The 21,684-nt window shown below is 33.8% G+C and overlaps 1 protein-coding gene across 2 annotated transcripts; it reads left to right on the top strand.

The window, feature by feature from the left end:
* The first annotated feature begins 7,762 nt into the window (after positions 1–7,762).
* LOC125824883 (probable LRR receptor-like serine/threonine-protein kinase At1g06840) lies at positions 7,763–21,646 on the top strand. 2 transcript variants are annotated; one of them, XM_049504226.1, is made up of 21 exons: positions 7,763–7,788; positions 8,725–8,827; positions 10,972–11,119; positions 11,392–11,463; positions 11,565–11,636; positions 12,083–12,226; positions 12,317–12,388; positions 12,540–12,611; positions 13,252–13,326; positions 14,998–15,066; positions 15,187–15,255; positions 15,408–15,479; positions 15,568–15,654; positions 15,774–15,842; positions 17,485–17,996; positions 19,321–19,479; positions 19,578–19,861; positions 20,124–20,175; positions 20,571–20,821; positions 20,898–21,032; positions 21,145–21,646. In XM_049504226.1, the coding sequence occupies exons 2-21, from the start codon at positions 8,734–8,736 to the stop codon at positions 21,490–21,492; spliced, it is 2,856 nt and encodes a 951-aa protein (XP_049360183.1). In that variant the 5' UTR covers positions 7,763–7,788; positions 8,725–8,733; the 3' UTR covers positions 21,493–21,646. The 2 variants fall into 2 exon arrangements, with proteins under 2 accessions (XP_049360183.1, XP_049360184.1); XM_049504227.1 differs by lacking the exon at positions 7,763–7,788 and having other exon boundaries at positions 10,972–11,123.
* Positions 21,647–21,684: the final 38 nt, after the last annotated feature.

The raw sequence follows: 21,684 nt of genomic DNA, 5'->3' as shown, positions 1-21,684 counted from the left end.
TTGAAATTAGATATTAAATTGGGCTCAATTGATGATTCTCTTAAAATGGATTAAGACTTGAATCCGTTGAAATTAGGAAAAAATATTTGGATGGGTACCTTTTAATAAATAATTACTAATTTTAGCGATATTTTTTATTTATTACCATTTTTAGCAATAATATGTTAATTTTGCAATATGTATTAAAAGTGAATTATGTATGCAATATATATGTATTATAATTATTTGTTAAAATATATTATGCTTGTTTGATAAGAAATTGACACATTGTATTATAAGTGTATTAAAATATGTGATAAATGTATTATCCATTAAAAAAACTTGTATTATATGTGAATAATAAATTGTTCTTTGTAATATGTATTAAAATTGTATTATAAATGTATTAAAAGTGATCAAATGAGAAAAAAAATGTTATTGCTATAAATGTAATTTTTTTTTTTAATATTGTATATTTATGTAAGTTTCCCAAATTAAACCCAATTTAAATTATGCGGAACCCATTTGTTAAAATACTGAACCGATTAGACTAGTTATCTATATTGGGACTCATTTTTGACACCCCTATTCATAAATATTCCTTCTATCCATAATTACTTATCCACTTTTGAATTGAAAATATCAATTAAAAAAAATAATGATTAATATAATAAATTTATCATTTTAACCCTATTGATTATGAAGCCGATAAATAAAAAGTTTAAGATTTTCTTGCGAAAGAAATAATAGGCGGCTGCGTAGTTGGAAATTGTACATTCATTGCGACAATGAAAAAAAAGAAAGAGTCAACATCAACCTATCTCGTTGATTGGTCAAATGTTAACCTCTAATTATACATATTTTATGTCTTGTTCTAACACTCTAGGGGTCGTTTGGTAGAGTATATTAGGAAAAATAACGCATGCATTAGCATTGTGTATTACTAGTACCTTGTTTGGTACTCTTTTCCAACCTATGTATAACTAATGCCTTGCATTAGTTATACACTCTATTGTGTATTAAGGTGTGTATTGTTAATACCATGGATTTCTAGGTATTAGCAATGCAATGGTTTTAATGCATGCATTAGATTAACTAATGACAAAACTACCCTCTAATAATAATAATAATAATAATAATATCGAAATACACAAGAATTTTAACGTAGTTTCTCAAACTGCATGGTTTAATTATTTTACCCAAGCAAAGGGCATGTCAAGAAGCTAATACATACTTTTATTAAGCCTATTGTCTGATAGTTCTAACCGGGTATGAGGCGCCCTACTTATCAAACTCAATTTCAGGCTAAAAACCACGGCTCATCAGACGGAGTCATAAAGACAAAGCTAATAAAAGTAGTACTAAATCTGACTGTACTTCAATCTCGGAACCAAGTCGAAAAGCCATACTAAAAATTCTTCTATATTTAAATAAAACTTAGATCCATTCATGGTCTATATAAAAGAGAAGTTAGTTATCCGACATAGATATAATTTTTTAGCCGGACATAGTCACGGCTTAACTCAGAAATAAAAACTTGAAAATAAAAGGAAGTACCTTGTAGCAAACAGCACACTTTACTATTCCTCCGGCCAAAGTCCGGTAAGGTTACAATACTTGAAAATATTTTACAAGTGGGGAGAGAGAAAGAAAGAAAGAAAGAAAGAAAGAAAGAAAGAGGGTTTCTAAAACCTGCTCTTCTTTAAAGAAAAACAAACCTATTTATAGAAAAAAGAAAGCATTTATGTAAAGGGGCTAATTGTGCCTGCCACCTAGCAAAAATTAACTTAGACGCATCATGTTTAAAATCTTTATCAAACATATACTTGACTGACTGAGCATCAGTTTTTATCAAAATTTTTTGATTATATAAATCATCTTGAAATTTTAAAATGCACTTAACGATAGTTAACATTTCATGGGCTACCGTCGCATATTTTTTCTGAGCATCGCTCCATTTTCCTGAATGAAATCGAATAAGATATTCATTTTTATCATGCGGATTAATTTGTTTTAATATACCTTCATACCCAATATTAGACGCATTCGTCTCTACAATCTTTGGCCAAGCAGGATTAGCAAGGGTTAAACAAGGTAAAGATTTAACCCTTTCTTTAATAGTCTTTACAAGATCTGTGAGACTATTGGTCCAAGACTTTTTATGATCTTTTTTTAGCCTGTCATATAACGGAGCTAAATCTCGAGATAAATTCTTGTAGAATGGGAAAATGTAGTTTAAACTTCCCAGAAACCGCTGCAATTGCGTCTTATCTGTAATAATATCAGGGAATTTCGATGCAAATTCAATAGATCACTGAATAGGAGTCATTTTTCCTTGACAAATCAAATGCCCCAAAAATCTAACTTCTATTTGAAAAAGACTCATTTTAGGTTTAGATATGACCAAACCATTTTGAATAACTATTTTCTTAAAAATGTCTAAATGCTTAATATTCATTTCAAGAGTCTTTGAGTATACCAAAATATCATCAATATAAACTATGATGAAATCCAAATAGGGATTGAAAATATCATTCATTATTTTTTGAAATTCTGAGGGAGCATTTTTTAACCCAAAAGGCATTACATTCCATTCGTACTGTCCAAACGGAACATTAAATGCCGTTCTATATGAATGGTCTCTAAATATTTGGATTTGCCAATATCCAGATTTTAAATCAAATTTTGAAAAGATATTAGCATCATATAATCTGGTTAATAAATCTCTTTTATTAGGAATAGGATATCTAATCTATTTTAAAAATTTATTTAAAGGTTTATAATTTATAACTAACCTGGGAACACCTCGTTCTTTTTCTGCTGCGTTATTAACATAAAAAGCAGTACACGACCATGGTGATTTGGAAGGCTTTATCAATCCCTTTTGTAATAAATTATCAATTTCCCTTTTGCAGAATTCAACCAATTCGGTATTCATTTGACAAGACGAGATTTGGTAGGGATATTTTCCTCAGAGAAATCATCTTCATATGGAAGAGTTACAATATGCTTTTTCCGATTCCAAAAGGCACTAGGATGATCAGCACAAATATCAATGGCCATTTTTTCAGAAATGAGTTTAAAATTTTCCTGTATTTTAGCAGATTTTAAAGTATCGAATATATTCATACTAAATATCTCAAGTTGTAAATAATCAACATGCTTTTGTTTCATTTCAATTAGAGCATTAATATCTCTAGAAATAGGCTCGGTGATAAAAGTATAACTAATATCTTGATTTTTATAAGTAGCAGAAAATCCTTTAGCATTTATATTAGTAAAAGGATAAATTGCATTTATAAAAGGAGTTCCTAGAATAATAGGAGGGTATAACTGATTTTTTACTAAGAAAAAAAAGTGAGGAATACAAACTTTATTCTGGCAAATACGAGTATTAGATAATTTATACTTTATATCTAAAGCATGACCAGATGCAGATTTAACCATATGAGTTGTTTTTTCAAAATATTTAGTAGGTACAAGACCTTCTTGAATGCAACTCACATCAGCGCGCACTATCAATCATAGCAATGTTAGTTATAGAAAAAGTATTATCAATTAATATAGTACATTTAACATATCATTTATGAGCTGTAACAATTTGCATCATTCCTAAAAACATATTTTGTTTCGGATCAATATTCAAAGTGTTGGCAAGAATATTTTCTTCAGCAGTAGATTCATCATCAACCTTATTTTTTCCTTTGCTATTAGCAGACTCAATCTGAGTAAGACGGTGATCATAAATAATATGATTTTGTTTAAGAAATTTAATTTCTTCCTTCAAATGTTCAATTTCTCCTTTTAAATCATCAAAAGAGGTATCACGAATAACCATGGTTTGTTTAGAAGAGAGTCTATTATGAACTTCAGACAAGGAGTAAGGAGCAGAATAATTAAAATCATCTTTAACCTTTTTATCACTAGGAATACTAGTTGAAGAGCTAGTTTTACTAGCAGCCAATTGAATGATCTTTTCACGAAGAGTATTATCGGTAACTTCTTTTAGAAGTTCTATCACATTGTATGCAGTGATAGTGAACATATTCATGTCTTCAAACTGAGATTGCAACTTGTAAAATTCATCATGTTCGCAGTGACAAGTATCACCATGACATTTGCAAGCATCATTCGAATCTTGTTGAACCTTACTAGATGACTCAGGTTGCTTATCCTTCGTTGCATAACTTGCTTCAGAATCATCATAATCTGATTCGGAACCCGAAGTATATAGAAAACTATAAATCTTCTCTTGAATATCATCATCAAGTTCTAGAGTCTTAAGCTTTTCTAGCTTACAATTTGGAGCTATATGCCCAAATTTTCCACATTTATAACACTTAATCTTATCAAGATTTCGCTTGGACCTATTCCTGGTAAATCTATGAGATTTACGATGAGTCCTACGCTCATCTCTTTCTTCTCTAGTCCTTCTTCTAGATCTTATTTTCTTATGATGAGATCTATGATATTCTGATTTAGAAATTTCTCGGTGGGTGCTTTTTGAAGCATCCAGTAAACCGAATTGAGTACAAAAATCTCCTAATTGAGACTTTTCTCTAAGCTTATCCATCTTAAGCTGTCTTGAGAGTTTTAACTCATTGCACAAATTTATGCCTTCTTGCGTACAAGCCCCAATAAGCTTTCCATAAGTGAAATCACTATAGGGAATAATTCCTTGTGAATTTCTAAGAGTCTTTTTTACTCTTTCTGCAAATAAAGAAGGTAAGCCATCAATAAATTTGGCTTTCCAGAATTCTAAACCATTTTCGGGAAGTTCCATTACCCGACTTAAATAAGTGTCTTTATACCATCTAAACTCACCTAAATGTCTACATCTAAGACCATTTAGAAGAGATCTAATGGTTTCATATTGATTGGTAAATCTACCACTAAAATGTTCAAGAATAGTCAAAATAAGTGTATACACAGCGTCTTCTCTATTTTGAACAAGGGCAAAGCCTAAATTGTCATGACCTTCATTTGCTGCCTTAGCATTAATTACTGCTGCTCTGGCATCAGAGGGCATATAATTATCCCACCATCCTCTTAGTTGACCGGTAAATCCTGCAATAATCATCTTGCAGATGATCCTGTCAGTGTTATTGACACTTTTGCAAATAGTAGCATACATAAGCATCCTATGAACCATAATCGTCAACTGCCTATCAGTTAGCCCATCGAGATTCCATTCATAAATCTCACTTCCACTATAAGAAGTGTTAGTTTGATTCCAATCTCTTTCTTCTATTAAAACATCTTGAGGAGTAGGCCTGGGATAGTAATAAGTTTGCATGCTAGGTTTTCTAGCATAAGCAGTATTACCACTATTCTTCTTTGGATACCCATGAAGTTTATTAACTTCCATTTCCATTTGAGTTTTGAAATCAAAAGTGGCTTCCATCTCATCTGCAAAATCTTCAGCGAGACTTATCGGTTTCGCACTTGCACCAAATTGTGAAAACTTTTTATCAAGAAGATTTTCAAGGTCGTGCAAAGGTCTAAGAATAAAATCCTGAATCTCAGGAGGCCTTTGAATATGGACATCAGGTTGTTTTGACGAAGAAGCCTGTTTCGAAACTTGTTTCACATATTTTAGCTTACTATCAATTTGAACAATCAGATTAGACAGGTTATCTAATTTTTTGTCTAGAGAACATATATGTTCGCCAATAACTTTGACATATAGGCCCAAATAATTATTTTGAGAAATAAGACGATTAATTTCATTTATACTTACTGCGGCGACATCATTATCAATAAATTTATGAAAAGCAGTAAAAGAAATACCAGTATTATTGGGTAAAATAAACGGAGCTTGAGGAGGATAAATGGATTGAATAATATTACCCGATTCATCTTTGTAAGATCGTTCAAGAACGTTGATGAACAGGGGCAAATAAGTGGTTATAAACCAAGGCACAAAAAACATAATATGATTATGTAATGCACAAGTTTCATAAAACTCTTGAGAAATATTATTTAAATCTTCTTTACTATAAGTGTCAAAAAACCAAGTTTTAAACCGGTTCCATTTTTCATTTAAAAATTCGTTTTGAATATACTTTCTTGCCAGTGAACCTGGACTAAAATCAATTTGATGTTCACTCATCATTAAGTATCATTAAGATTAAAATCCATCTCGGATACAGAAGGAATATCCTTATCAAAAATATCATATGCTTTATCATTTGTTTGGACAATGTTTAATCGAGGATCAATTTTAATTTTTTGTTTTTCTGCAGATATAACTGTTGATAAAGTATGTAATGAAGCAGCGCGATTTCTTGCTAGACCATAACAAGGTTCTATCGGAGAAATATGTTGAATAACTAGTCTTCTATCAGAAGCAAAAAAATGTCTACTATAAGGAACACTTTTTTCATCAAACTGCATACAAATTTTTCCATCGGAATTTTGACTAATATGAGAATATTCAGAATTAGTGACAGTATCGGTCATTTGCTCAGGGGGTATAACAGAATCTAAAATCCAAGTGGTAGGAAAATTAATTTCTTCCCATTTTATAGGTCTTCTAGTAGTGACCTTAGATCTGGCGAAATTAGTTTCTACTAAAATAGTTTGATCAGATGTATCATATAACTTACATCTAGGATTCAAAGTAGCAAGTAATTTATAATAGATTCTATACGACAAGCAAATTAATTTAGATCCAGGTGCATAGTTATAACCATGTGTTTTAACATTTAAGGTTAAATCATCTAATATATTAGAATCAGTCAAAGATAACTGCAAATTGGGCTGAACATTAAAATAAACTGGACCATAGGCCACCGTAGATTCTATCGAACCCATCAAGGATTGACGAAAATTTAAATTCCTCGCATCTCGTAGAGCAGCTAAGAAAGTCTCTGGTAACCCTTTAAGAGTTAGAGGTTTAAAAGCAATTTGAACCATGCCAATATGCAAAAATTTATACTGAGATTTATATAATTCAATATCACGCTTATTTAATAAACGAATAGTTTGTTCGGACGAGTTTAGCGCCAAGGATTGTTCAGTTGTTTTAATCAACTGTTTATTAGAAATCTTATCAAACCAACCATAATCATAAAATGGTTTTTATATTAACTTTCGAAATAGTCCATTTGTTTAACAAATCAAGATTTTGAGGTATATCTACCTCTTCTAGTCGAGTGCTTTTAATATCTTCTTGATCCATAAAAGTTTGAATATATCTATGCCGAAATTCTATAATAATAATAATAATAATAATAATAATAATAATTATTATTATTATTATTATTATTATTATTATTTTTGTAAAAGAATGTGGGGGCATTTTTGTAAACAAATATTTTTTTAATAGTCTTTATACAAAGCTTGCTATTTCCAATATATCAAACCAAACAATGTATAAGAAATAATGCAAGCATTACTAATGCTTGCATTACTAATGCATACATTACTAATACATCATATTCAGTATTATTCTTATACACTCTACCAAACGACCCCTTAACTTTTTTTGCTTCTTACTTGAAACAAATGTTTAACTTAGTGATTCGATAATCATCACCCAAAACCCAACAACTCTCTACAACAAATCAGTTTACTTTTCCCCTTTGTTTTTTTTTTTTTTTGTTAATAAATATCTCTCTTTCTACCCAACTATTTTATGGATCAACCATGTCAACGACAACGATGCCATCTCTTACTTTTTCTGTACTATATTATTATTATTATTGGGCTATAATGAATCCTACCAAGTAACAGGCATCATAAACTTCTTTCTTCTCCAGGCATTACTTTAACCAAGGGAAATCATTCCTCCTTCTCTCACCTCAGGTATGCTAATGTTTTTGCACCTCTTTTCTTTTTCTTATAGAGTAAAAACACTTGTACTAATTCTATTTCAAGAAATACTTATTGATTTTTCATTCATGAATTAACAGAACGAACTGTTATTAATATAAGAAATGAACTGATCCAAATTAATGAGTCTAGTCTAGCCCCTCCCCTGCTATTTAATGTAAAATCTTTTGAGGTCCACTTATTGATGTTTGATTTTTGTTTTTCGGTAGCATAACTTGTGTCAAAAACTTTAACAGTGTAAACATCCGTTGCCTGACAAACAATTGTCAAACAAAATTGCCTGTCAAGCACTAACGAAGGAATATTTGTCTAGTACCCAGCAATTCCAAGTATTCATTCAACTTCTCGTTCCTAAGATTTCAATTTTTTTATATTTTTTTTTGTGGTTTTTGGGTATTGTTTCAGGCTATCTAGCTTGTTCGTTCCAAATGTTTAATCCAAACAGTTGTGGCAAACTTTTACTCTGAAGAGCAACTGCTTTCCTCGAATGAATCAACAAAGAAGACCATGAACATGAACACTAGCTTTTATTTTTTATAAAAAATTTGACTTGCTAAAATAGTTATTAGTCTGTACAACTTACTCATTTTGGGTTCCATTCACTACCAGATTCATTGCTTATAAATTTACTATGTAGGGAAAAGAATGCTCACCGACTGAGTAAAACATCTCCATCAACTATAGTATCTTATGTAACCTTCCACTTGTATTCTTTTACGAAATGAGGACTGGCTTTAGGCCACAAGGTTGTGTACAAAATATAGATTTGAATTTTGCTTAGTTAAATCCTTAGTTAGCCACTAAAAGGATCTTGTAGTGAATCTGGCTATAGAGGTATGTTTTGGTAATTTCTAGCTTTATTAGTGGAAAGTTATCACCTGACTCATCTTTTGCCTTGAATGTTTATAGGTCTTCAAGATGAAGGGACTCAGATATTGTATATATGTTTTAACTGCAGCAATTCATTGCTATATGCTTCTTGTGGCTGCTCAAACAACCGACCCCTCTGAAGGTGGGCTTTCTTCTAATGGTTAAATTGTCATACTTGCAATATTATTGAGTACATTCATTGTTCGGGTTCCCTAAAGCATTTTTTTCTAACTGACTTATATTCATTTGAAATTCGTACGTGTTCTAATTATTGAAAAGTTGTGATGTGAAATTGTAAACTGATAAAGACATTCTGTGCAAGACCTCAATTGTAAGGTTACGGTAGTGGACACTCTAAAGCTTTAATTATCTTTCTTGCACTACCCCGTGCTTGTGTGGCCTAAAGCGTTTTCTTCTCACTAACTTGTTTCGTCTAACTAAATTCTGTGTTCACTTATTTTGTAATACATAATGATGAAGACATCTTGCAAGCCAACATGCCCCCTCACGTGCAAGCTTGATTCGTTTTCATGGGCCAAGCACGTTAAGGTTCTTTTTAATATGGGTGGCATCGAGATTCGATGGATCTCTGCCTACCATGTTGAATTGCGTGACTATCTGATCTAAAAGCTTAAGCTGTTTGAAAGAACACACTTTTATTATTTAATTGTATTCTCAACATGACCCCACTGTGGGCCTGATTCTTTTTCATGGGCCAAACACGTGGAAATTCTTTTTGATATGAGTTGTGGTGAGATTCGATCTCAAGGATTCTGAAATGTATGAGTATGCTGCCAAATTTCAAGTTTCATCCTATGTGTAAGTCTCTCCACTCACTCAATATTTGCTGATGATCTCATGGTGAAGTGGAGTCAGTGACAAGGATTGAAGAAGCTTTAGCACACTTTAGTGCAGCCACTGGATTGATAGCAAATATGGACAAATCTAACATATCCGTTGCAAGTATGAATGATCAGATAAAGGAGCAGCTATTAACCGTAACAGGTTTCTCACAGGGGGTGCTTTCTATTAGATATTTAGGAATGCCCTTATCCTCTAAAATGTCGAGCAAGCTAGATTGCCATTTACTCATTGAGAAGATCCCAGTGAGAATTAAAACTACATATGCTAGGCAACTATCTTATGCAGGGAGGCTACATGTGATCATTTCTGTTCTGTTTTCTATACATAATTTTTGGGGTTCAGTTTTCATCTGACGACAGAGTGTAGTGAATGAAGTATAGAGAATATTTATGGGGAAGCACAGCTGAAAGAGGAAGGTGTCTTTGATTGCCTGGGACAGAACCTGTCTACCTAAAAAGAATAGAGGGCTGAATATTAAAGGTTGTGGGCTGTGGAACATGGCTTCTGTTGGTAAGTTGTTGTGGCAAATAGTCATGAAAAAAGATTCACTATAGGTGAAATGGGTGCATGGAAATTATATAAAGTCTGATACTAGTATATGGACTCACATGGCCCCTTTGGATGAAGCTTGTATTGGAGGAAATCAAAATCTTTGAAGGATAGAATGAGGGAATGGTATGTTCAGGGGAGATTTGTCTTAACTTCTGGTGCAAGTTATTCCATCACTAGAAGTTATATTGTTCTTCTAGGTAATCATCCTTGACTACATGCTGCTTAACTTATTTGGAATTCAGTTTTACTGCCAGAACACAGGTTTTTTATTTGGTTGGTTGTTCATCAAAGGCTGTTCACTGCTCACTAAGGAAAGATAAGCCCACATGCACATACAGGTAGAAGTGTGAGAATGACAGTGAGGTCCATGTTTTCTACACGCTAATGTTAAGGCTCTCGGATTTACTGAAGGCAGAAAGAGATCCATGTCAACATCATGCTTCATATTTGGGACTTTTGGTACGTCAAAGGGCAGAGGCAATCTGGGAAAAGTATTTTGCAACTGTTGTTGTTCCTTTCAACCGGCCTTCTTCTAACCTTTAGTCACCGGCATCCATATTCTCCTTTTTGAGCTTCACAACTAATACTGCTAGTCCAAGCACTTTCTTTTGGACGAAAGAACTCATGATATTGGTATCATATTGTTTCATTTTTTTCCTTGTATGACCCATCATATTAAATTCATACCAATAGTTCAATTCAGACTTGACAACTAGATATCTGCTTTCTCATATTAGTCCCTGGTATAAATCTGGTCGATCATGTCCCTTATATAACTAACACGTTGATCTGTGAAATGTTAAGCCATGCATACTTTCTCCTTATAGTGGTTTATTTTGAAACTTAACAAAGTTTTGTTCCTATTTGCAGTTTCAGCTCTAATATCTGTTAAGGGTAGTTTGATTGATAATATGAAGCACCTGAATGATTGGAAACGGGGTGATCCCTGTACTTCACACTGGACAGGAGTTTTTTGCAACATTTCTGATGCTGATGGGTACTTTCATGTCAGGGAACTGTAGGTTATTTTTCTGCATTCTGTAGTGTACGGTATCAGCAATTTTTTGTTCACTATGTAGGGCCATCAGCTGCACACAATATTTATAGTCTGTTAGTTGACTTCTCTCGTCATTCTAGTTTCTTTATCATTGCCTTAGATTCCTCAAACAAAATATATTTTATTTTTGTTGTGTGACCGCAATACAAGAAAGGCCGTCAAATCTGTGGTTTTATTTTTATGGACTAAGTATGAAAGACTGTCAAACCTCTTCCTGTTGACTATTTCTACAGCCGTTTCATGAATATGAATCTCTCTGGAAGTTTATCTCCTGAACTCGGACAACTATCCCATCTTCGAATTTTGTAAGTTGTAACAAATATTATATTTTACAGATAATAATAGTATGATAGGTTTCATTGTTTGCTTATCTATGATACTTACTCTTCTTATTGTTTACAACAAGAAATTTCATGTGGAATAATTTGACTGGGAGCATACCAAAAGAGATTGGAAGCATCACAACTTTGAAACTTCTGTAAGTTAGACTTAATGGACTTCTGAACTCCATTTTCCAGTGTCATTTTCTTGCACATATCCCCCTCTACTCACCCACCAGCAAATGCTGAGATAACATCAAAATAGTGTTTATATTTATTATGCTGTTAACAGTAGAACCTGACCTTTGGCTGATTCAATATGAATTCATATTATTAATAGCTGATAATTCCTGTGTAACCTCATATTGGAGGCCTTAATTGTTTTTCTCGAATAAGTTAAGGTATTCCGCTTTGGGATGGAGATACTTTATTGTTTATTATTGTAGAGGAACAAGATTTACCTGAATTCTGCAGATTTGAGGAATTTTCGGCACTTGGAAAATTCTTTTGATGGAAAGTTCATTGAGGAAAAAGTGAAGCCTTTTGCTAGTGAAATTATTGATCTCAATTTTGGTTTGATCCTGGAGCAATAATGTTCATGCAGGCTTTTGAATGGAAACCAATTGTCAGGATCTTTAGCGGATGAACTCGGTAATCTATCAAATCTCAATAGATTCCAGATAGACCAGAATGAGATATCGGGAGAAATTCCAAAATCCTTTTCTAATTTAAATAAGATCAGACATATGTGAGTACTCCTTTGATTGCTAACTTTCAGATGCAATCAAATCTAAATTTTCGTCTTCTTTATTTAATTTAACATATGATATGTCTGCAGCCACTTCAATAACAATTCACTGAGTGGTCAAATTCCTCACGAGCTTTCCAACTTGTCCACTATTCTTCACTTGTAAGTTAACAAGAAAGATTCCTCTTAGCTGTCACTTTTCAAGCTGACACACATAATCTCAGAGGCTTCTAGGGCATAACCCTTGAAATTAGTCTGTTTCTGTTAGTTACCTGATTGCTACATGGTCTTATGACAATATCTTTTTCAACAGGCTTCTGGATAATAACAATCTATCTGGCTACCTTCCTCCCGAGTTTTCTGCGCTCGCAGATCTGGCAATACTGTAAGTTCCTTGTATATATCATCGCAGATACTACCCTCACCAAATGTTTTCCACCAAGTGGTTAAACAATCTTGACAAGTTATCTTTCTGTAAATTTTATACTGTGTCGTACTTAATTGCTGAAACAACTTCCACTGTATGTGTTTCTGTCAAGTGGTTTAACAATTTTGGCTAGTTCGTTTATAAATAGAACATAAAGTCATGTTTGACTAATAAAGATTAGAATAGACTAGTCATAGATTATGAAGGACTATTGACATGTTATTTTTTTGAAAAATAAAAAAAAATAAAAAATTGCCTGACATTGTCTTGTTTATCTTAGTTGTACTCACTTTATCGACCAAATAGCCAGACAACTCATAACACAAAGCATATTTTATGATACATCTTGTAACAGATATAGAGTTTAAGAACACTCCTGATCACCATCTTCAGAGTTTTTCATTACTGTAAATCGTAAAATCTATCAATCCCTCGCCATAACTGATACTAAATTTTTTTTTATGGAGATGTAAATTGCCTTCAGCTTAAACCTTTCATGTAATCTAGCTGCTTTAGTTTTTATATATGCAATGTGTGTGAAGTTTCCTTTCCTGTGATCCATAGACACTAGAGTCTCATTCTCTTTTTCTTTATGCAGCCAACTTGACAATAACAATTTCAGTGGATCTGAGATTCCAGCTTCTTATGGAAACCTTTCGTCACTACTGAAACTGTAAATGCTCCTTGGAAATATCCTTTAGTTTATTATTTTCATTTTTCCTTATCCCGTTGATGAGAATGCGTGTGTTGTCTCTAAGGGACAATACAGTTAATCACACTTTGAAAGAGCTAGTATAACTACTATATTCTAGACTGATGAGGGAAATGAATTCATGTGTATGTGTAGGCTTATGCACCATGACATTTAAAATCTTTTTAGTTCTCTCTCATTCATCATGAGGTTTAGAGACTTGGGTATTAATCCATAAAATATATTGGATTTGTCAGTCTGACCATTCCTTAGAATAAGCATTGAAATTGCATCTTCACGCATGTCACACATGACAGTTTTACCTTTCCTTTTCTCATAGAGTTCTCATATTTGTGGAGCCTGATACTTGTTTGTGAGATATCTATAGAAATTTGCTTTCTGCTTATACTTAGCTCTAGCACCTTTGTAGCTAGTATCCTTCTGTTTGTTTTCTTTTTCCCTTCCGTTTTTAATGTGCCATTTATGTTAATTGGTTTAAGACAAGTTTTGAATATTGTGTATCCATTAAAAGGAAGCCATTGAACGATAGTCTTCAGTCCTTATTATCTCTTGATGCTAATCCTCAGCTCTATGTCGTATGGTATAGATCTTCCTTGTTCGACAAGAAACATTTTATTTTACACAACATTTATTGCTTCCAAGACTAATACTTTGTCTTGTAAGTAGTAAACGTACAGAGCTAAGGAGATCAAGTGTCATTACATTTCTGTATATTTAGGTCTCTGAAATGCATAGCATAGTTATTTAAAATTTATGTTTACTTGTGAGTAAGATTTTGGAACTTGCGTTGTATTTTTAAAGGTGTGAAATTATGAACCAATGCAGGTATTCTTTAAAGCCAATAATTGAAAAGTTGGATAAACATATGTTTTTTGCTCATGGAGCTGTTAATTGTATAACGCCTGGCCATTTCTTTCGTGATTATGGTGGTGTCTTGTGAGGACCTTGATTGTTCCAATATATACCTGCATTTACCTCTAAGCATTAGGCATATAAGGAAGAAGATGCCTAACTCTTTTTTTGTCAGCTAGGATTCAAACTCTAGATTTCATGATTCTATATTCATCGACCACTAGGCCACACCCTTGGGTTTGTATCCCTTTTCGACTTTCAGCTTGTGCATTTCTTCATCTGTTCTATTCCCTTTCTCTCTTTTGATAATGTTTGACCCTTTATTTGCGTTGTGGTTTCTCTTTCCTATTCAGTCTATCAGGAAAATGGTGTGAGGGTTCAGTAAGTTCACTAAACATCTGAAGACTAAGATGCTAATATTGATAGTGATCAGTTCAATTTCCACCTTTAACTTTTTTAAATTGCATCGATCCTAGCAGAGCTCTTATTCTATTTTTACTTTTCTTTACATGTTAGATGATGATGGAGAGAAAGGATATGAAGGTATAACAGATATAATGAATTCATGATACATGTTGTGAAAAGACAACTTACCAAAAAGTTATATATGAGAAAGGAATAAACCGAAACATATTTGGACTCCCACATTATGTTTGAATTTTTGAAAGACAGATTATGGAATATTTTATCATGATAGAACATGTTGGTAGAAATAAACATGAAGTTAGGTCCTCATCTTGCACACTTATTGAAGATCAAATGCTGCTTCTGATATTGCAGAAGTGTCAGAAATTGCTCTTTGCAAGGATCCATTCCTGATTTCAGCAGAATTGCAAACCTAAGCTATCTGTAAGTGCAAGTTTGTTATTGTTTTGTTCTTCTTTTGTTAAGCTTTATCTGTATATTTTTACTTCAAGATTGTTCAACTAGTAGATCTCTGAAAATGTCTAGCTTCTGCTTGCTATACAGTGATCTCAGCTGGAATCAACTTTCTGGATCTATACCACAGAATAAGCTTTCCAACAATATGACAACTATGTAAGCCTTTTGATTTGGCCTCGATAGTTTCTTCATAAAGTTATATAAATTGACAGATGTTGGCTTTTGTTTCCACAGCATTTGAACTGGATTGCCTGGGTTCCTTTTACTTCTTAGCATATTCTAATGTATATTTCAAATGCATGATGCAGTATTCTATCACATAACCGTCTTAATGGATCTATACCCAAGAGCTTTTCTCTCCTTCCTTCCCTGCAGAAACTGTGAGAATCTGGACTTTGTCTTGCAATATCTACTATTTCACTGAAGGAAATGTACCATTAACGAATTGGTGGGACAAATTTGTCACAGGTCTCTTGAGAACAACTTTCTGAATGGTTCCATTTCCACTGACATTTGGCAAAACAAGATCTTTAATACAACTTCCAGACTTGTGATGTAAGATGTGAAGCAGAAAAATAACAGATCTTATTTCAATAGAAGTATTTACTTCCAGAGTCAAACCTTTGAATGAGGATTTCTTTCTAACAACTCTTTCATTGATTTTGCAAACCTAGTGATCTGCGGAATAATTCAGTTTCAAACATTTCGGGTGCTTTTGAACCTCCTGTAAATGTCACACTAAGGTATGATTTCTTCTTTCAAATTCAAAAATAGAACAATTTGAATGTCGGTTTATGTCCTCATGGGCCACATAAATAGGACAAACAAATGGGTAAAGAAACTAGAATAACAGAAGCAATATGCCATACCAAAAAGGGAAAGTACGTCGATTTTCCTCGTGTGTGTGACAACAATTACTTAAATTACTTGAAGAAGCACAAATGCATGGAATCACTTCTGTTATGTTTTATCCACACACACCGATACACATGCTTTTAGCAAATTCATATATGGTGCTTTATAAAATGTAAACAAAATGGAAAGAACAAGGAGTTGAGAGAACCTTTGTGGTTATCAGTTTTTTCATTGTTTGAAAAATTTAAGTATGCTTAAAAAGGAGGTATAGATAGAAAAGGGAATTCTGAAATTCTTAGTCACATATTTTCATCTAGTTGCAGTGGAAAAGGATGAAATGATGAAGGGCCCTATAATATTGGTTATGGTCCTGATTAGCGTAAATCTTGAAAAAGTACAAAGTTTTACCCAATAATATAAATGAGAAGTGTGTGTGTGTGTGGGGTGGGGGGTGGGGGGAGGTAAAATGATATAAATAGAGGGAAACTATGAGCATAAAAGGAGTTTTCGTCTATTGTTGAGTCTCTCATTTATTCGTTGAAAGGAGGCCTGAACAAATGGAGAGGAAGGAAGTTTCTGTAAAATTTGAGTCCACTACATGCCTTATGATGATTTTTTAATGTGTCACAATGTAATTCTAATCTAAGTTGCTCGGACTCTTCACTTTTGGTGCCGCACCTGTGTCGACAGGATATGGGTGTGGGTGTGGGATCCGTGTCCGATTTTGGGTATTTGGACCAAAATTGATGGAGAAAGTCTGGACAGTTTTAATGATTATAATCAATACAAAAGCTAAGGTGAAATTGAAGAAAATGGAATACCTTTTATATAGAAATTTCTATGTCACTCATTTTCTTTTGATCTCCTTCCAAGATTCTCTTCAAGTTCTCCACATAATATCTCATAATATAGGTTTTATAACTCTTTTAGATATTTTAATTATATTTAGGCGAATTCATCCATTCATGGATCTATATCCCTGAATCTTAAAAGTTATATCATATCATGAAGGATCGGACCTTTAGATCTACACCCGTATCGGACACCCACACCCTAGTCCAAGCAACTTAGATTCTAATAGTTTGTGAAACTGAGGGAGTTTTTCTGCAGTATATCTCATCAAGACAAGTGATATAAACTGGTATCATTAAATTCTTGAAGGAGGAAAACATCACATTTAGGAAAGTGGAGAATGGAAATTGTGCCAAACAAAAAGAGTTATTGGTCTAAAATTACTTGTACATCTTTGTTACTGTCTCTGGAGTTCATGTTTTCAGTTATGCACTCATTCTTGTTGTCCAATTATTCATAAATATCTGATTTTGACAGTGAATTGAGGTCATCTTTCAAAAATTGCTTTCTGATCTCTTTCTATCTCATGAGGTCAATTCATCTTGAATTCTTAATTGAAAATCTGCTCAATGTTTCTCAAAAGAAACATGTCAATAAAAATGTTTTAGATTTTGTACTATGTTAAAATTCATTTATTATTTTCATAGTCTTACCCTAACTTTATCAGACAATTTCCAGGTTCCAAAGCAATCCCATCTGCAGCAGTACAAGTATCAGAAACATTGGTAAATACTGTGGCCCTGACTTTGGAGCAGATGACGACGAGCCTAGTAATTCAACAAATCCAATTGGTGTTTGTCCTATTCATGCTTGTCCAACTGACAACTATTATGAATATGTTCCTGCATCACCTAAACCATGCTTTTGTGCCTCACCACTTAGAATTGGGTACAGGTTGAAAAGTCCTAGTATTTCTTATTTTGATCCGTACAAGCAACTATTCGAATCTTATGTGACTAGTTCCCTTCAGTTGGACCTTTACCAATTGTGGATCGATTCATATTTTTGGGAAAAAGGACCTCGTCTGAGGATGTATTTGAAGCTTTTCCCGGTGGTTGGGGACAATACATTTAATGAAAGTGAGATTCTTCGTATCAGCGAGATTTTCGCCTCTTGGGAATTCCGAGGAAGTCACCTATTTGGACCATATGAGCTCCTGAACTTCACACTCCTCGGACCTTATTCACACTGTAAGTATTCACAGCTTAAATTGATTCTAATTCAACTTGTAACAACTTAGGCTGTGTTACTACAATTGCATGACAATTGAATCATTGACATGCAGCATGTGGATAAGATTGAAATATTTGACTATCATTGCCACTTCTAGTCAACAAGTATAAGGATCGTAATTCATATAATCAAATAGTTTAGATAAGCAACAAAAGACTATGATCCATGATCTTCTTAGGACTTCATATATATTGGGTTGAAAAGACAATGAAGTCTTTGTTTATATCCAAAGTTTTTTTAAGACTTCAGATATTTTACGTTGAGGAACCTTGAAGGATCTCACTTACTTGATTAAAAGGTTGAAACTTCAAGGGGTTCAAACTTAGATAGTTTGGTCCAGTCTCTCTTCAAGAGCTTCAATTCTGGAGGTCTCAGCCCTTACAGTTTTTGTTGGGATGAAAGTGGATAAAAAAAAATGGACCTTAGGCCTCCCAAAAAGCTAGCTCATGAGGAGGGGATTGTCCAGAATCATATAAGGAGAATAACCCTTGTCACTCCAACACCTTGCTGCACTCCCAAGACTTGACATTGGAGCGTGGACAATATAATAAGGGGAGGTTCAACACCGGAAACAATAAATTGGGATCAGTGTGGATCGGAGACCATGTGAGAAATAAAGAAGAAAAATATTACTCCCTCTATCCAGTTTATATGACTTACTTTTCTTTTTAGTCAGTCCCAAAAAGAATAACACATTTCTATATCAAGTAATAATTTAGTTTTAAAATGTCAATTTTACCTTAATGAAATGATTTAAAGCCACACAAATATCTATCACTTTTTTTTAGACCACAAGTTTTAAAAGTTTCCTTTCTTTCTTAAACTCCGTGCCAAGTCAAACTAACTCATATAAAATGGGATGGAGGGAGTATTAAAATTATGTATTCTTTTATTACATTGAGCCCTATTTATAGATTCTACATTACAATTCATTTCCAAGTACGACAATATACACAATCCTATTCGAACACTCCCCCCTTAAGCTGGTGCATACAAGTCAGATGTACCGAGTTTGTTAAGATGTAATTAATATGAGGATAAGTGAGGGACTTGGTGAAAATATTTGCAAACTCATCACTCGACTTCACAAATTTTGTAACAATATCTCTTGGGATCATCTTTTCTCTGACAAAGTACCAGCCAATCTCAATGTACTTAGTCTTCTCATGAAATACCACCGATTTGATGTGATATCAAGGGCTGCTTGGTTATCACAGACAAGATAATGGCTCAATTGTTTGATTTCTTTGTACGAGCTTTGATTTCTTATATTATCTGCAGTGAATCCTGAAATGAAAGGTAAAAAACAAAGCAAAGGCGTTGTGATAGCTTGCATTGTAGCAGCAGGTGCTTTTGCTGCCTTTGTTTCCTCTATTGCCACTATATTAATCACAAGACGACGTGCTAAGTATCAAAAGATCTTGTCAAGAAAACGTTTGTGTAAGTCCTCTTATTAGATTAGCTATAATTTTACTTTATCAAGTCTGCTATTTTTAATTCTTTCTGCAAAATTGATGACTATGGGTTTTTGTTTGCAGCTTCAAGCCTCTCTATAAAAGTAGATGGCGTTAAAAGTTTCACCTTCAGAGAAATGACTTTGGCCACTAATAACTTTGATACCTCAACTCAAGTTGGTGAAGGAGGATATGGTTCCGTCTTTAGGGGAATTTTAGCTGACAAAACGGTTGTTGCTATCAAGCGAGCAAAAGTAGGATCCCTGCAAGGGCAAAAGGAATTCTTGACCGAAATAGAACTATTATCAAGGTTACATCACCGTAATCTGGTTGTGTTGCTTGGATACTGTGACGAAGAAGGAGAGCAGGTATGACAAAAGCTGAAAACCTTTTCAATTCCAACTGTTTTAGTTACTAATAATTCACACCATTCATCATTTTTAATCATAGTTAGTCATATTTCTTTAGTGTAGCATCATAAACCTTCTTGTATTCTTTCTCACTTCAGTTGCTAATGATCAGACTGAATGTGTAGCAGACTAAATGCTTTCTTGAGCTACTGAAGTCTTCTTGTTTAGCACAAAGAGTGATATAGTCGAGCAATTATGAGTCTTCTGTATACATTTGCAGTTGCTGATTTATGAGTTCATGCCCAATGGAACTTTGCGAGACTGGCTTTCTGGTAAGAACTGTTTCCTGGTTGTTTCTAGCTTTCATATGATTAATCCTCCTCAGTTTCTTTCTTTTAGTTTAGTAGTGAAGATCCAATGCGGAGTTGCAATGTTTATAGATGTTCCTTGCACATGTTGTGTCATTAGTAGTACTATGGTGAATTGATAATACAGGCTTCAGTATTTTATTGTGTTTGTGGAGAAACCATTGTCAAGGTGGTGATCGATCTAAAAGTTGCATAATGGAAAAGATATCGCAGGAAATCTAATAGTCAGAGAAGCATAGATTCCATCTTCTTTTTCCTTATCAGAACAAGAAAAGTTGTTAGTTTCTTTATGCGGCTGTGATAAACTTCAAGAAACTTTTGTATTGCTATCTAAGTAGGTGATTTCCATCATTTGACAGCCAAATGTAAAAAAAATTTGAAGTTTGGAGCAAGGTTGGGGATCGCACTGGGGGCATCTAAGGGCATCCTTTACCTCCATACTGAAGCTGATCCACCCATATTCCACAGGGATATTAAAGCCAGCAACATTCTTTTAGACTCTAAACTCACTGCCAAAGTTGCTGATTTTGGATTGTCTCGGCTTGCACCTGTCCAGGATGATGAAGGTCTTCTGCCTAATCATGTGTCAACAATGGTGAAGGGGACACCTGTAAGTCTGTCTATGCTCTAGATTTAAGGAAATAATTGTGCAATGATCTTACTGATTTTCTTATGTATATGCACAGGGTTACCTTGATCCCGAATATTTCTTGACCCGTAAAATGACAGATAAAAGTGATGTCTACAGCCTTGGGGTTGTATTTCTGGAGATCTTAACTGGCATGCATCCTATCTCACATGGAAAAAACATTGTCCGTGAGGTATTTCTGTCGGCTGAACACCTATTGGAATACAAAAACAGTGAATATTTGTCTAGCATTTTAGCAATAAAAGCATAGGTGTATGTATATAACCCTTAACTGTCCATGACAGGTAAAAATGGCTCATAAATCGGGAGTAATGTTCTCCATTATGGATAAGAACATGGGATCTTACCTCTCCGAATGTGCGGAGAAGATGGTGGAGTTGGCCCTGAAGTGTTGCCAGGACAAACCAGAAGACAGACCCTCAATGCTGGAGGTGGTTAGGACGCTAGAAACCATACTCCAAATGATGCCATATACTGACGCCGATCCTTTGGATAATAAAGCCAGTTTCAGTGAAACTACATCATCAGCTTCATTTTCTAATACTAGAAGTGGAGACCTATTTATATCATCATCCAATGTATCAGGTGGTGATCTTATTAGTGGTGTTACTCTTAATATTACACCTCGTTAACATTAGCTTGTCTTCCACTGCATAAACATTGGCTTGTACACTATGACTAGTAGGAAGTCTATACGACTTGTCTTTTATGCTGTATACGAGTGTACAATAATACCATCTTACTGCTTCTAGATTTATGTATATTCCTCAAGAATCTGTTGTGACAGACAACCCTTTATTGCTTTCCTATTTTCTAGGAAAATA

The sequence above is a fragment of the Solanum verrucosum genome, unplaced genomic scaffold (genome assembly GCF_900185275.1).
Source record: "Solanum verrucosum unplaced genomic scaffold, falcon-dt-bn FXZP01000111.1, whole genome shotgun sequence".
Lineage (NCBI taxonomy): Eukaryota > Viridiplantae > Streptophyta > Magnoliopsida > Solanales > Solanaceae > Solanum > Solanum verrucosum.
This window is presented reverse-complemented; position numbering and strand designations above follow the sequence as displayed.